This window comes from Anastrepha ludens, chromosome 4 (assembly GCF_028408465.1).
Source record: "Anastrepha ludens isolate Willacy chromosome 4, idAnaLude1.1, whole genome shotgun sequence".
Taxonomy (NCBI): Eukaryota; Metazoa; Arthropoda; class Insecta; order Diptera; family Tephritidae; genus Anastrepha; species Anastrepha ludens.
The window spans coordinates 109,630,793-109,648,369 of NC_071500.1; the positions used below are offsets into that span (position 1 = coordinate 109,630,793).

At 37.9% G+C, this 17,577-nt stretch overlaps 1 protein-coding gene across 1 annotated transcript; it reads right to left on the reverse strand.

The window, feature by feature from the left end:
* Positions 1–1,419: 1,419 nt before the first annotated feature.
* Positions 1,420–16,986, reverse strand: LOC128861952 (circadian clock-controlled protein daywake). Its single transcript, XM_054100325.1, has 8 exons — positions 16,953–16,986; positions 15,110–15,409; positions 12,257–12,295; positions 6,067–6,159; positions 5,811–5,964; positions 4,839–4,972; positions 1,830–1,979; positions 1,420–1,631 (listed from the first exon to the last, which is right to left on the reverse strand). The coding sequence occupies exons 1-8, from the start codon at positions 16,984–16,986 to the stop codon at positions 1,420–1,422; spliced, it is 1,116 nt and encodes a 371-aa protein (XP_053956300.1).
* Between the last annotated feature and the right edge of the window lie 591 nt (positions 16,987–17,577).

A 17,577-nucleotide genomic window follows, 5' to 3' on the forward strand; every position in this document is an offset into this window, starting at 1 on the left:
AATCTCGGCACGTTGTTTCACCGAAAGTAGCATCTCCATAAACTTTTTGTAGCTCTCGATGCGCTTCAGCCGCCGTTTTTTTCGAATGAAAGAGCAAAATCAACACTTCCCGAAAATGACGATTATTTGGCACAAAATCAGACATTTTCACAAAACCTTAAGTGTATCAAAACAAAATCACTAATGTGTCGAATCAGTTTGTTTACCATATGTCTAAGTTTGGTTTATGACGTTTAGGTTATGTTAGAATCGACTAGCACACACTGCTGGCGGCATCTATTGACAAACAGCGGGAACTTAGTTGCGCACAAAAAAAAAAAGAAATTACAAATCTTCAACAAAAAGTTTTAATCAAAGTTTTTAGACAAATTTCAAAAAAAAAAGAAATTACAAATCTTCAACAAAAAGTTTTAATCAAAGTTTTTAGACAAATTTCAAGTATGCAGTTTTATAGCCCATTGAATTTTGGTTGAATAAAGTGGCAGTTTGAGGTGTCTTAAGAATCGCGTTGATTTTTGAAATTTTTTTCGCTGACAGTCTTTTACATTTCTTCCATGTAATGAATGCTTGACATTTTTTTGTATGGAGGAGAACTCCCAAAACCATCAGAAAAAAATTGTCAAAAATGAACGCGATTTTTAAGCCACTTCAAACTTGCACTTTATTGAATCAAAATTCAATGGTCTAAAAAACTGCATACTTGAAATTTGTCTAAAAACTTTGATTAAAAATTGTGAACATTTTGATGAAAATTTGTAATTTTTTATTGCAAATTTTTTAAATGGTTTTTATAGCAGAACTGTATATGGTTTCACTTATAATGAAATTATTAAAATTAAATAATATTGATTTAATAATATCGAAAAACTAAAATTTGAAAGTGTAACATTTTTATGAAAATGTTTTGATTATATTTGTGTTTTTACAAAAAATTTGAAACTTGGATTTACATTGTTTTTGAAGGAAAATGAATAATATTAAAAAAAGAATAAAAAAAAAAATAAAATAAAAAATTACAATATAAAATGAAATAAGGAACAATTTAATTGCCAAACTTATCAATAAGTTCTGTGTTATAAATATTTGACGCAGAGTGTAAATAAATAGCAACTTCGTATTTAGCGCCACAAACTCTATGGCTAATAACTAAAAATACGAGACGTATTTTTTATGTTTCTTTAAATTAATCTCTGAAACATTTTTAATTAATAAAAACGAGAATTTTCAAATTTAAGGGTAAAAAAAGTAGCAAAGAAAAGTGCATAAAAAATAAATTTTCTAAAATAAATTGTTTTTATTATGTCTATTACTGCTAAATCCAATTCCGCAAAGCTGGCATTATTATATTTATATTAAAAAAAAAAAAATTTTACAAATTTCATTCTCTAGACATTAGACACTTTCATGGTCTATTTTTTACTAAGGTCGCTTGGCAGTCGCCGCTGTTACTTTGCTGCCATATAACTGCTTTGGTGTTGGTATATCGCTGATAAAGAAGTTGGCTGGTATATAATGGAAGATTTTCTTCAACACATCCAACAAAATATCCTCAATCGTCTGCGTGATGACGGAGTAAAGCGCATCGGCTAGCATGCGCCAGTTGTCGTTGAAGAATTTATTTGTGCTATCCTCTGGAGATGGAAATGAATGATTTAGGAAAAATTATAGCAAATAATTTACATTCTATAACGAAATCATTTTAATTTTATTTTTAAGTTAAATTCATTTATTTAAGAATTCATAGAGGTTTGGTTTTAGTTTTTAGTTTTTGATTTCTTTTTTTTTTTTAGTTTTTTTCTTATATATCTTTTTATCATGAAAACACTCACCCAACTGCTTGTTGCCATTGAAGAGATTGGAAAAGTATGACTTCAAGCCATCAATTTTAAAATCCACACGACAATTCGTCACGTTGTAGAAGGTGAAGCCGCCCTTCTCATAGAGCCGGGTCTTTGAGTTCATAACGACGGTCATGTTTTCTTCGAATAAATAAATTTATATAAAATGTGAATTTGGTTATAAAGTTTTATGAAGATAATTAAATTATAATTGAGTGTTTGGTTAGTGAGGCGCGGAACTCAAAACTCGAAAAAAGAGGGATAAAAAAATTTCAAAAAAATCAATAGATTTCAGTAAATCAGTTAAGGGCTCCAAAGGTGAACGTAGACAACGCAGTGTGAAGATTTTTTTTGAAATTTCTTAACATTTTATAATCTCAAGACTCTCTACCGTTTAGCCTTCGAAAATTGTATATTTGTGGAACAACATCAAGACGCGCACCGCAAATAGGAGGAGGAGTTCGGCCAAACACCCAAAGAGGGTAAGCGCCAATTATTATTATTATTATTTTTTTTAATTACAGATTTTTATTTCCAATATGAAAACCTAAATGAGCTCTAATATGAAAATATGAAATAGGTCCTGTATGAGGTAGTGAATTTTCTTGCGGTAGGCATGCGTGCCAAACAAGCCAGAAGCAGTGGCCAATTCAACAAGTACTCAAAAAAATTGGTAAACGCTTCCAACACTTGTACTTTCGAGGTGGGAGTGAAACAGAGACGTTGTTAGAAGAGCCGAGTCTGCCTCTGACAATACAGATGGCTCTAAGGTCAGTGGTATAGTTTGCGTATAGTGTGTATTTCATCCAACATTTTTAATATTCCATCACACTTTTCAGTCTGATTTTGTTTTACCTACTATTGCGCCGTTTTTTAGACTGAACTGATGGCTATTAGCAAAGTCGTGACAGTGGTGAGGTGTAGTGCGATATCTGGAGGTGACATGTAAATATATAAACAATATTTTCACTGATAACCAGGATTCCATAAAAAATACTTACAACACTGTCCACAACCTGAATGGTAGTCATGAAATATCATAATGGGAATGCTAAGTCATTTCGCCCAAAAATACGTAACATGGGTTGTGAGCTATCGCTGCATAAAGGAACTGTAGAACTGATCCAACATCCACATTCGGCACCAAATTCCCCAACAGGAGCATGATTGAGAAAATGGGAAATGAGAATAATTGTGTCCATAAAAATTTATAAATGACGCGCTCAGCCCACCTGACAAATTTTCAGGCAGCTTAGTAACAGTCCTCTTCTTTTCGCCAAGCGTTAGCAACACAAACATATCTTGCACTACAATAGAGTTGCCTAAAATGATATTTTTTGTAACATAGTGACCAGTTTTATGAGGTATAACCAATCGAATCTTGCTCGATAACTTTGTTGTTGCTTTCTCATGTATCATAAATTGTTCGTTAAGTTCGCCGAACATAGAGATAGCGAGCAGAGAGGTGGCGAATGGAAGAGCACTAACATCTGTCATTACAGGTTTATAGGCAAACGATTTTTAAATAAGTTGTTAAGAAGAAGAAGAAAAGGGAACAATTTGCACATTTTGTGTCAGTGTTCTGTATTAGCTAGCCTGTTATTTTCTGATTTGGTTACATAATTCATCAATAATTTGGAGGCCCTTGGATGAGTAGAAATCAGAGATTTTCTTTTCAATGCTTCAACTATGCCCAGTTGAGGAGAGTTTGCATGCAGTTTTCTCCACCACAGGGCATCATATTGAATCAGGGGCTCAATGGTGTTCCATTACAGTGCAATCACATCAGCTTATGAAAAAAAAGCAATACAAAAACACCGGCCGAGCATATTTGTTATACAAGAAGTAGAAAGGACAGCAACCAATGCGTTGACTGTACGCAAGTGATATCTTTGTTGTTTGTCATGACTTCACCATTTATTTATAGGCTATTGGTTTGCAGCCTGGGTTATTGCAGACAGCTCAGGATATCAAATTATCTTGGTTGTCGCTTGATGTGGCTTACGTCCATAGCGTCTGTGGGTCCCATCTTCAGGAAACGCATCGTAAATGGTGATGGGAAATAGGATTAATAGGATGAATGGGTTCTGGAAAGCCGAGTCGAACCGAAATCCAAATAGAAATTATTCAAAAATCAAAGAGTTTTGAAAAAAGGGGGCTTTTAAAAGTGACGCCAAGAAGTTGGGTTGGTTGGTTTAAGGGTGACCCGCATCGAAGTGCCACATAGACCGCAAGTTGGGTCCGTTGTGTTGCCCTAGAGCTCATTATGTTATATGATTTCCCCACCTAACCGAGATTTTTACTATAGAAAAGAAGTTTCTGATAAGCTTTTTATGAAAATGTTCGATCTTTAAAAAGAATACATCGCAAAACGGGTAGTTTTTTTAGTAGAAATAATCATCCGAAGAGTCTACAAATCAAAGAAATCTGTCGGGAATTAAAATAGGACTGGCAGACCGTAAACTGGATGTTCTATTGAGAAACTTGCTGCCGGAGCGCAAAGCGTTGCTGAACAACCTTCAAATGTATATCTCGATGTTCTCAAAAATTATGTATTCTTGAATCGACTGTTTGGCGGACACCTGTAGACTTGCTCATGGTGGACATTTTAATGATGTATTTTTTCACATATAATGGTTAAGAGCAGTATTTAGAATATGAGTAGTGAAAGTGAAACCTGAAATAATCTACATTTTTACATGTTTTCTTGCACAAAACATCTATGCGCGTCTTTTGAAAGACCCTTTATTTTAAAAAAGAGTTATAAAAGAATATTTCAATCAGGGGAAATAAAAATGGCGGCTTGGGTCAATCGCTAGTGTATTTTTATAGTTCTCAATGCTCTTAAGTTAAAAGAGAGTAAATAAATTTGGATAACAAACCTAAAAAAATTTTTTTTAATTTTTGCAACACCTCTAACTTTTTATAACTATTTGAGTATTAAATTAATTAGTTTTAATTTTTTTTTGATGCTTCCACTGTCTGCTCATTCAAACTCACCTGCTTCTAAGAAAACCTCGCCATGCCCATTTAATGGTATTAACAAAATGCGACCGTTGAGACTGTAGTCACCCTGTAATTTCATCTCGGGCAGCATAAAAGTGGTCTTCCAGCTGTAGTCTTTGGGATAAACGCTTTAAATATTAAGAAATGGATGCAAAAAATTGCTACGAATAAAATTTAATGATGTAAATTTAAAAATAAAAACTTAAAATTAAGAAAAAATGTTACATATTTTTCTAAACACAGGTTGGTGCATCCAGCGTTAGGAAATTTAACTATAATTTTTTTCCCCTTTGATAACTAAAAAAATTTGCGTCATATGCTAGAAATTTAATTTATTGTTAAACATTAAAAATTTGATAGCTTTTCGCGCGAAAAATTTAGTTTTTTATCGTGAAAATTTTTTTTTCGTTAAAAATTTAGATTTTTCTCGTAAAAAGTTTAGTTTTTTTTCATGAAAATTATTAAAAATATAAAATTAGCCAAAATGGTAATGCCAATTGGTCGCCTAGTAACTGCGATTTGCCTCCTTTCGGCTAGTTTTGGTCGGGCGTCTTTAGGAACAAATGTTACGCCAAGCAGCCAGAAACAATTCAGGAGTTAAAACGTAGAGTAGAGGTTGCCATACGTGAATTATTTGCCGAAATTCGCAAAAATGCACTGAAAAATTGGATTAACAGAATGAAATACTGTAAAGCCAGCCGTGGAAGTCATTTGTATTCCATGTATAATGGCAAGGTTTACTCTTTCAAAAAAAAAAAAACAAATAATTTTAATTTTTTATTTATTTATTTAATATATGGAAAATAATAGTAAATTATTATTTTGCAATAAAAACGACAAGTAGTTGCCAGGACTTACGGCTCATCGAAAAATATGCATGCTTCATTTATTTTTAGACGCATTAAACAAAATTTCAAACACTAATTGGACCACCCTGCATTATCATAGTATTTTTTCCGCACTTACACACTCTCCAAAACATTCGTATGCCCAAATCCATTGATTTTCACGTTGGCCAATTCGACTTTCAAGTTGATCGCATTGCTGTTGCCTTGTGTAATACGTATCCGGTTTAGGTAGAATGGATCGAAGCTTTTGATGCTGTTCAAGCCAGGTATGCCTGCAATGCGTTGAATGCCAAATAAATAAATCCACAATTAAAACGATTCAATTGCATGTTGCGTGCTGTAATTTTTTTTTGATAATTTGCCACACTACTTACCGTCATTTAACTTGTCGAAGAGCTGCTGTATGCTGTGCGTGGAACAGTCAGTAAAATTTTTCTCAGCTATTTGACATTCTCTGATGTACTCTGCTGTGGAATATCGGAAGGCCCAGGTTAATTTGTATACCAACCAAGTAAGTGAACTTTGATAGCGAAAGATGAAGGAAATACTTATGGATATACAAGGAAAGGGAGTAAATTTATGCTACCCCACTGTAAGGATGTGGTTGTTTAAGAAAAGTAGTATATGTGTTATTAAGCTGTAGATCAATTGAAGAGAAATTTCTACATCTAAATTTTGAATTGCAAATTCAACTTGGAGAAGTGAGCTTGCCATGGAATTAGTTGATGTTATAACTTCCTCGAGTGGCTGTCACCACTTGGTATATAATTTAGTAAGATGATAGCAGGCCTGCACTAAATAAAAGCTTTAATGCTTTCTCGACGAATTAAGTATTCTTTTATAGGGGCACTAATTTCATGATTCCACTCTTCTTAGTACGAATACGATTTTAAATCTGAAGACCAAGAGGAAATTTGAATTGAATTAAAAATTAGATCGAAGTACAGGACAATACATCAGTCATTCAAAATATTTGTAGACTTTGGGTTAGTTACTAAGAGCTCAAGGTGGGTAAAGGTGACATTTATACAATTCTAAAGCGTAGAAGACATATGCGATTGTTCAAAATAGGCCTGCTCTATCAGTAGGCGTAGCAAAGAAGTAAGAGCAAAGATGCCTAAATCTTAACCCCGCGAAAGCAAGGCAGCTAAGGAGAAGGAGTTCGAGAGCTGAGATTTTGTCAATCTCAGAAGATCACTTGATCCACACGTGGCCAGAAGGATTTCGCGACCTTATAAGTTTGTGTACTTACCCAGCGCTTCCTGAGTTGGTACGAAGCCCATTTTTTCACAAGCGGACCGCAGGTGGTCAAGGAGAACCCAATTCTCTCCCTTCGTGGGGAAATAACCTCACAAAGATTCTTGTTTGGCCAGCTCATCCGCCTCACAGTTGCCTGCAATGTGGCTGTGACTAGGAACCCAGATGAGCCAAATTTCAAAGAATTCGTATGCAATCAAAAGAGAAGTCAGGCATTCTCTGGCCAATTTCGAATGCACCGTCATTGACCCAAGAGCCCACTGGCCTATCGGAGTAAATATTTACTTCCTTGACAGTTAATATGCATGAGAGCAGTTAATCAGCTGCTTCTTTGATTGCGGCTACCTATGCTTCGAAGATACTGCAGTGATTCGGTAACCAGAATTTGAGTCGGATGGGCAGCTCCTGGCAGAATACTCCTCTGCCAACCTTTTCTTCCAACTTCGATCCATCCGTCAACAAGTTCACCAGGACCTGTTTCCAAGTGTACTCCCTCCGTCTACTTCTCTCTTAATGGGATATATATCCTATGGAGAATCGCCCGCTTGGACTAAGTGAGAGGGTGTGCATTGATCCATCGAAAGCGGGATGAATCCAAAGTTTCTTAGGATACTTGACTGTCCATAAGTGAGGTCGAGTCTATAGTCCGAACCTCTCAGGTACCACATGTCTACAGGTACCACATTTAACATTGCGTTAAGCGCTAGAGTAGGAGTAGTTCGAAGCGTCTCACTGATTTCAATGAGTGCAGTCCTTTGAACTCTCTCCAGCTTCATCACCGATGTCATCCACTCTAGTGAGTTGCACCAGACTATGATGTCAGTTAATCGCTGATTCGTTTCAACTCACTGATATCTGGTTAACAGTCTAATATTGGGCACACATTCTAAGTTCTTTTCACCGTTGGTGATAAGGAAATAATCTCTCGCTATATTGCCTAGCTCAAGTTTGACTACGCAGCGTAAGTTAGAGGTACATGTATAGGTACACTCTGCGATAAAATGAAAGCACATTCAAATTTTGACCAGTTTTGACAATTTTTGTTTTTTGAATGTCTTGTTTTTATATAAAAACATAGTCCGATTTCTGACGAAAATCATATAAATCTAATTTTCAAATGCAAAAATATGGGACGTCAAATTTATCATGAACTTTTCATTCCATTTCCACGGATTTAAATAGAATCTCGGGAAACACTTTTGGTATGTAGTTTAAAGGCACATTGAATATTATTTATTTGTGATCTCGTTGATTTTTTATAATTTTTTTCCTACACGCATTTTTTCCAATAAAAATTCCATGACATTTTTATATAATTTTAAATTTGGATTTGTATGATTTTCATTAGACAATGAGAATTAAAAAAAAAGTTTGCAGTAATCAAGGATCACGGCGAGTAGCGCATAAGGTGGAACGATGAGCTAGACCAGCTTATAAGTGGCGAAAATATTATATGTACCGGTTAAGATAGCTGGGTCACATAAAAAGAATGGACGGCACCAGGGCGCAAAAGAAAATTGTAGAAGCCAGAGCGTTTAGCACTGGAGCAAGAGGAAGACCGAGAACAAGATGGACAGACGAACTAGAGGAGAACATCAAGAAACTTTTGATAGGGAATTGGAAAAAAGTCGCAAGTGAGGTCCTACGTGCAGCAAGCCAAAGCTCACAATGAGCTGTAGTGCCAAAAGATGATGATGATTAGAAAATAAGATAGAAAAAAAAATAGTCAAGAGTGTTGTAAAATGTTGTTGTGCTATCTCGTTTGAGGAAGCCACTGACGGAGTCAGAATAACGCTTGCCTCTATATACATGGCACACGAAAGACCAGCACCGCCTGAGGAGGCTCGTAAACTTGTGCAGGAAAACCCGAACAAAACCCTGCTTCTCGGATGCGATGCCAATGCAAGGCATGCTCTATGCGGAAGCTCCGAAACAAACGACCGAGGTGAGTCTCTTTATGATTTCATAATTAACACTAACTTGTCGGTATGTAACAGGGGTAACACTCCCACTTTCACCTTTTCAAGTACGGAGTACTTCAGGGGATGGGAGGAAGTGATCGATGTTACCCTAATGTCTGAAAACAGCTCAGTAAGGTTAGACAATTGGAGGGTCTCTGACAAAAGGTGTTTTTCGGATTACAGCTGGATCCTGTACGATCTGGATCTTAATGTTGATCCGCCCTTAGCGTATAGAAATCCACTAAGAACCAACTGGAAAAGGTTCAGAAACATAGTCAATAAAAGGATAGAAGAAATTCCCATCCACAAAATCACTCTTACCGAAAACCTTGAGAGTAGGGTCACAACATTGGAGAAGGCATTTAGTAGGGCCTACAAAACGTCCTGCCCCATAAAATTTAGCAAAAAATTCCATCCTCCTTGGTGGAGCAGTGAGCTCTCAAAACTAAGGGAAAAATCTAGATCAACGTTTAACCTCAGCTAATCGACAGGAAATTGGCAGTTGTACAAAGAGAGTCGGAGACAGTACAAGAAGGCAATTAGGGCCGCCAAGAAAGAGAGCTGGAGCGAATTTTGTTCCTCAATCGAATCTACCAAGGATTCTGCCAGGCTTAGCCGTGTTCTGTCCAAAAATCATTCAATGGCTTCTTGGGTCAAGAAGCCTGATGGTACTTGGACAGCTACGACAGAAGAATCGCTAGAACTTCTGCTAAACACGCATTTCCCGGGGTACAGCGTCCACGAAAGTGGGAGGAGAAATATCAGGCGGAGCCAATATAATCCACAGCACCTTGCAAAAGAAATAATTACAAAGGAGAAAGTTGCATGGGCAATTAAATCTGTTTCACCTTTTACATCTCCGGGGCCAGATGGGATCATCCCAAAGATGTTACAGGAAACCTTGAACTGTATCCTACCATGGCTAAAGGAAAGTTTTAAAGCGTGTTTAAACCTAGGTCATATTCCAGATAGTTGGAAACTAGTCAAGGTCGTCTTCATTCCAAAAATAGGCAGGAGGGGACATGAATCAGCGAAGGACTATAGGCCAATCAGTGTTTCGTCTTTCCTGTTAAAAACCTTTGAAAGACTTTTGGATATATTATATATCTTAGAAGCTCTTTGGAGAGCTCTGGTATATCTACTGCACAACATACGTACCTTAAAGGCAAATCTACGGAGACAGCGCTTCACGAGGTAATTCGAACAATAGAGGGCTCTCTAGAGAACAAGCATTATACCATGGCGGCATTCTTGGATATAGAAGGCGCCTTTAACAATGTTAGTACAGATGCCATCCAACGGCCGTTGATAGACTTAGAGGTGGACAATTGCATCAGTAATTGGGTCAGCTCTATGCTAGAAACCAGGATCATCAAAGCTAATATGGGTAATATCAGTATAACCAAGAAGGTCCACAGAGACACCCCACAGGGGGGAGTATTGTCTCCACTTATCTGGTTATGCGTTATTAGCAAAGTCTTAACAAAACTTAATAGAGGCGGGGTAAAAGCGGTGGCGTACGCTGATGATGTGGTGTTAATGGCGTCAGGAATGTGTCCTAATACGATCAGAGGGATCATCCAAAGGGCATTAGGCGAGCTTAACTCTTGGACCACAGGCTGTGGCCTAGGTTTAAACCCACGTAAAAGAGAACTTATGCTTTTCACCACCAGATATAAGGTACCAACTTTTACCCTACTAAATATTTATTAACGGACAAACTCTCTTACTATCACCCAGCGCAAAGTACTTAGGGGTAATTCTGGACTCCAAACTAAGCTGGAAATTAAATGTTGAGAACGGGTAAGGAAGGCAGAAATTGCTTTATATGCCTGTAAACGTATGCTTAGAAGAAGATGGGGTCTTCAACCTAAGCATACATTATGGCTGTATAAGACGGTTATACGACCTATTTTATCGTATGGTTCGGTAGTTTGGTGGAAGGCCCTAGGGAGAGAGTACAATACCAAACTACTCGGCAGAATACAAAGATCAGCCTGTGCAATAACGGTCTTTGCAATCAGATCATGTCCTAGAGAGGCTCTCAATGCACTGACATACGTTATTCCAATAGACCTACATATTAAGAAGACGGCAACCATGAGTGCATTTAGGTTAAATGAAGCGGGTCGCTGGAGAGAAAAAACCTATGGCCATGCTAGTCTATTATTGCGACAAACTCAGTTAATCTCGGTGAGGACTGCCTACATCGGCCCGACGGTAACATTCAATAGGAATTTTGCCACTCTCTTTCCATGTAAGGAAGAATGGAATAAGGGGATTTTCTCTAAACAACTTCGACACTACAGTCTATACAGATGGCAGTAAAATGGACTGTGGTGTTGGAGCTGATATATATTCTCATAGACTTAAAATTGGGAAATCTTTGCGCCTTCCTAATGCCTGCAATGTTTTCCAGGCGGAAGTAGTGGCGATTGGGGAAGCCTCTAAAGTGGTGGAACAAAGTAGGAATAACCTCACCACCTTGAGTAAAAACTACAAAGTTACCTTAATCTGGGTCCCGGGATACCGGAACAAGATAATAAAAAAACAGATGAACTGGCAAGAAGGGGATCTGCCATGAGTAACGTTCTTGCAGAATCGCTATTCACACCATTAGGTGCAGTCAGGAGTGCAATTTCCCTAAAATACCTCCGAATCGGGGGTTGTAGACGGAGAGACCAGGCGAAATGCAAAATTAGCAAAACGTTATGCCCATGAACAACCTTAAGCAAATGTCATCATTAGTAAGCATGAAACGACCGGACACCTGGAGACTAACGGCAGCCATAACTGGTGTTTGGTCTATCGGAGAGCAAGCAGCCAAAATGGGTGTCCCTCACAATACATACTGTCACAGTTGTAAACAACCGGATAAAAAGGAAACAATCTTCCTTTTCTTCTGTGAATACCCTGCCCTATGGAGGGACAGAATGTTAACCCTGGGCCAACCGCTGTTCGAGAATCTCGAACAACTATTTGGCTTAGACGTTAAGAATCTAATAAGGTTCCTTAACCGCACAGACTGGATATAGTTATGCTGTAAATAACCGTTAAACAAGTTGGTAACGAGGATGTGGCAACAAAATGGCGGGGAAGCGCTAGTTGGATTCTGGAAGAATCACCACTTTAGCCAAACAACCAATCTCGTTTGACGCGGGCCTCAATTTTTGCTCGCTGAGAAAGCGTGATTGCGTACTCCAAGCAGAGGTCTTAAGTAAAGAAATTTAAATTTTTTTCGAAATAAAAAAAAGTGAGTTCCACCCAGTTTTTCTTTCAACAATTTCTTTTTTTCTGGTAATATTTAAAATGTTTGTTAGTAAACATTTTGTCTATTATGACTTACGTGGACTTGTGAGAAATTTATCATCATCAGCAAGAGCTGCTAAAACGTAGTTAATAAAAAGAAAGTGAATACTTAAAGCTAGCGACATTTTGAAATTGCAACTAGGCGTGGCTAAAAAAAAATGTTCTTTTTTAAAATAAATGTTTGCACTATTTTTATTTTTATGTTATTTGTGAAATTGTAAAGTAAAAATATAAGTTTTGAAGCAAACTAAATTCCTTTTTAACGAATTTATTATTTACATAAATTTTTTTAGTACGATAAAAGCGTGTTTGCTTTTACTTGCGCGTATTTTTTAATTCACTTTCCTTTTTTTTTGCACTTTGGAGCACTTTTGGTTTATGCTCCTTCAAGTTTTTGCACTGGCGTTTATATTTGTATTTGTTTTTATGGAAAATTATTATTTAGTATCTTTTTATTTTTTTCTTGGCACCTCCAGAACCCTTTAAACCGTTGCGTAGTGAAGTCCAACACCGACTGATCGTGGCATTATTTTGCTGGACCTAATGGACGCTACTTTTGTTGCATTGCCAGCGCCGAAATGCAGTTTTGGAAAAGTTAAATAAAATTGCTTTTTGTTTGCCATTTAAGTACGTAGATATGTGCAAAAGTTTTTCTAATTGCAACTACAAATATATACATATATACGCACACCTGTGTTTACAATAAAAGCAGCGCTAGATATTGCAAAGTTGTGATTTTTCCTTTTTTGTTTAATTTTTTATTTATTTATTTTTAATCACATTCGCACTGCCACAAAAACCATACAACTTAAAGTTTAAAATCTTGCGTAAAATTTAAAAAAAACATGCATAAAAATGTTGAATTTTTTAATCAGAACTTTTTGAAAGATTTGACGTATGCAGTTTTATAGCCCATTAAATTTTGTTGGCAGCAAGTGGCTCAAAACTCAATTTTTTTCAAAAATCAATGCGCTTTTCTAGCTATTTTAAGCCCAAACTTGGGAATCTTAAAAGGAGAAAATGTCGGCTTGGGTTCAACAGATCAATTACCAGCGTTCTCACGGGTCACTGCACTGTTGGTATCCAGTCAGCAGAATGGCTGTACCTCACAATGACTTCTGTGGGAGTTGTGGAGATGAAGAAAAAATTGAGTCGGTACACCCTCTTCTCTGTGAATGCCCTGCACTTCAAAGCAGCCGAGCCAAATATCTTGGCGATTATTTCTTTGATGAATGGGAAATTTGCAAAATGTCTAACTGGAGGTACCAGTTACTTTCTTAAAAAGATCTAAGTGGTTTAAGCAACTTAGTTATGTAAAGGGTTTTCCAATAACAGGTGTTATCTAGCGCTATCGGGAAATGATTAACGATTTTTTATGGCCGTATAGTAAGTATATTGTCTTGTAAGCGTGGTCGTGGTAGTCATTTGTCTGATGTTATTTTCCACTATTAACGGCATACCGTCCTCTTTATAATGAAATGAACATCCGATCGTTTATATTAAAAAATAACATTTTCCTTGGAATATCAAAATAATAACTCTTATTGGAAAACCCTTTATATATATAATTGGCGCTTACGTCCTTTTTGGGTGTTTCGCCGAGCTCTTCCTCCTATTTGTGGCGTGCGTCTTGATGTTGTTCCACAAATGGAGGGACCTACAGTTTCAATGCGACTCCAAACGGCAGATATTTTTTTATGAGGAGCTTTTCCATGGCAGAAATACATTCGGAGGTTTGCCATTGTCTGCCGAGCGGCGACCGCTATTAGAAATAACTTTTTCTTAATTTTGGTTTTTTGCTGAGTTTCGAACCTACGTTCTCTCTCTGAATTTCGAATGGTAGGCACTCACCAAACCTTTCGGCTACGGCGACCGCCAAATTAGGGGAAGGAAATCAAATGCAGGTATCACAATGCGACTTAGGGACACCCAGTGTCTTGTTCTAGACAAGCAACTTGGCTAACCGTAGCTAATCTAAGCGTACACTTCATTATACCAAAACTCAATGTTCTAATATAAAATCCTATACCCGCAAATTTTCGGCAAACTTATTAAGAAATTTGAAGTTTTTATGAAAATTTGTTGAATTCTTTATAAGTTTGTACGAGGTGTGAAACTTTAAGTTATATATTTAGTTTTAGTTGTGGTTTGAATAATGTTTTTCGAAAAAATAAAAATAATCGCTGCTCTTATTGTGCGCACAGGTGTATGTGTGAATGTAACTACTGCTGTTGCGGCAGCAGATAAACACTGATACGCAGACCATTCACAGATGCCCGATGTTGTTGTAGTCGATTGCAAACTCGATACAAAGTCTGCTGCTACCGCGAATGGTTGGCCAGTTGACGAAAACGATTTCGCAATCGAAATTTGCACAGTTGCAACGCCGCTCTGACGGCAGAACGAACGCTACAAACAAGCAATGAAACCAGCGAATGTGATCGCCACCAACAACAGCAACAGCGCCAGCAACAATAAAGTAAAATAAAAGCAGCAGACGCTTCGCTTCATTAACGTCAATTTTGGGTGGTTGAAAAGCGCGCCAAAAAGCAAAAGCTCTTGCATGCCTTAAGAGGTGCTTTTAGTGTGTAGTGGGGGGTGAGGCGACTGAGTCTAAATTGAATCTAAGTCCTAAATGTGCTGCCTGTTGAATTTATTGTGCGCATGCGCGCTCCACTAACCGATTGCTGGTTCATTGTGAGTTATTGGATCAAGCAACGTTGCCGTTTGGAGCGCAATTTCGTCATTTGCAACAAGTTTTCTTGTGCGCTTGCCGCAATTGCAACAAAATCTAGGCGCATGCAAGCATTTTATAGCTGGCTGCGAGTGCTGATGCCGAGCTGCAGTTCGATATGGTGCTGCGTGGCGCAATGTTGGCATTGCCGCTCACCATAGCCGAGTGTTGATCTTGCGGGCGATGTGCAACTGTGTGTCCAATAGACTTTGTTGCTACAGCAGTGCGGCGGTTGGTCACACCAACCTGTTGTTGAATTCGTGTTTGATTTATGACTTTTTGCTTGTGGCTCTTGCCATGCTTGATTGCCGATCAATACGTCTGGTTGTTGCTGATGTTTGTCGAATTCACTACCAGTTGCGTGCGCCCACAAAAGTGGATTTAATGAAAAAGCTTTTTTACTTGGTTGCTGTGTGGAAGTTAGTGTTGGTACGTTTGGTAGTGGCAGCTGCTGGCCTAAATTAAACTCGCAGATATTCAATTATAGTGTCAAATAGTCAAATGAATTAAATTAAGAAAAATAAAGAGTTTTCTGCCAAAGTGTAAATTGAGAGAATTTTGTGTTGTGTTGCCATGAAGAAGTGCGCTTGCGCCATATAACAGCTTCATTGCTGCTTCTAAGGCACTTTTGTTTTACTATTGCGGTTCTTTTGAAATTTGTTTGTTGCATGTAAATGGCTAAATACATTTATTGATGCTATTGATTTTTATTTCGAAATATTGTATTTTGAGTGGAGAAGCAGTGATGGCATAAAAAGCGCTATACAGCAAAATAAACTGAGCATTGGAAAAAAACAATTTTTTAAGACTTTGAGTCATAAGTGAAAAAATAGTTTCTTAGCTTTTTCGGTATTATTTCCGAAAACGAGTTATGGGCCTAAAAAACTATTTTTAATTATTGTATGCGAATAACTAGAAAAATAGTATTATGGGCGCTGCCAGCTTTTTCCTCTTATTTAAATCGGATATAACTTCTTTTGTACAAATTTATATTGAAGATGCTCAGTTAGAGAGAACGATTTTTTGCTTAATATGTCATGCTAAATGTAAAAGTGTTAGGTTGGGTTAGGTGAAGTGGCTGTCCTACGACGCACCTAGGCCAGTTAGAGGCCCCTTGTGATACCACCGGAACTGTCCTATCCTACTCAACTTGGTCCTCTCTAAACCATTGTGTGGCCTTTAAAAAGCTAGCTATACTAGATAGTTTGAGATTTGCAACATCTGCAATGCTGTCCAGAAAAGCGAAACCGAGCAATCTTCACCGCCTTCTACACAGAGCCATGCACCCGCATAGAAGGTGTTCGATTGTCTCTACCTCCTCTATATCTTGACAGCTTCTACAGTAGTCATTAGATGGTGCCCCTAATCTACTGGCATGTCTTCCTATTAGACAGTGCCCAGATAGGACACCTACTACAATCCTTAGATCCCTCCTGCCTAACTTAAGTAGACTCTTAGTGCGACCCATGTTCCATTCGGGCCACGCTAGCCTACTTATAGCGCAGGTGTTTAACTGCCTCCAGTTGGAGTTAGCAGCACTAATGGTGTATCTGTCTATCAAAAGTTTACACGTTGCCAAGGGCATAGGTATGTCAAGCCTGTCCTGACTAATTTGGAGCGAGGAGCCTAATCTAGCTAACTCATCTGCCTTACAGTTACCTATAATGTTACTGTGTCCTGGCACCCAGAGCAGATTAATAGAAAAGTACTGTGCAAGTGTTGTTAATAATTTGTAACACTCCTTTACTGTCTTAGACGAGTGTTTGCTTGATAGAAGCGATTTCAGAGCTGCCTGACTATCGGAATAAATGAAGATATCTCTAACAGTGACTACGCTTTTATTTAGCATTAAAAGGCTTTCTGAGATTGCCAGGATTTCGGCCTGGAATACGCTACAATGATCAGGTAAGCGAAAGGATAAATTGGCGAAAATAGTTTCCGAATATACACCACCTCCCACTTGATCATTGAGTTTTGAGCCGTCCGTATATATACTAACCCCGTTTTCGTTGTTTGTTAACCCATTCACCCATTCCTCTCTGGATGGAAAATGGACTGTATAAGGCCTGTCTAGGTATGTATTCACCGAGTCACAAAAGTCGGTGGTATTAGGAATACCTGGAAACATCCCAAGTATGCGCGAGTGTCCCCATTTGTTTGTCTTGAGCATCGATGATTCCCTCAATCTTAGAGCCGCTTTGGCGGCCAGTTGTCTACAATATAGGTCAATTGGTAATAGATGCAACATAACGCTTAGAGCCGAAGTTGGCGTTGTTTTGAGCGCCCCAGTAATACTGAGGCTTGCCGCCCTCTGAATACTATCTAGTTTCTTAATGGAAGTTTTCTTATGAAGGGATGGCCACCAGACCAGGACTCCGTAGGTCATAATTGGTCTGACAATGGCCGTATATAGCCAGTGCACTATTTTGGGGGCTAATCCCCATTTTAAGCCTACAGTTCTCTTACAGGAATAAAGCGCCGTAGCAGTCTTCTTTATTCTTTCCTGAACATTCAGCTTCCATGAAAGTTTCCTGTCAAGGGTTAAACCTAAGTACCTGGCCTTTTCACCGACCAGCAAAAGAGTTCCGTTGAGTGTCAGAGGCCGACAGTCGGGAATTTTATAT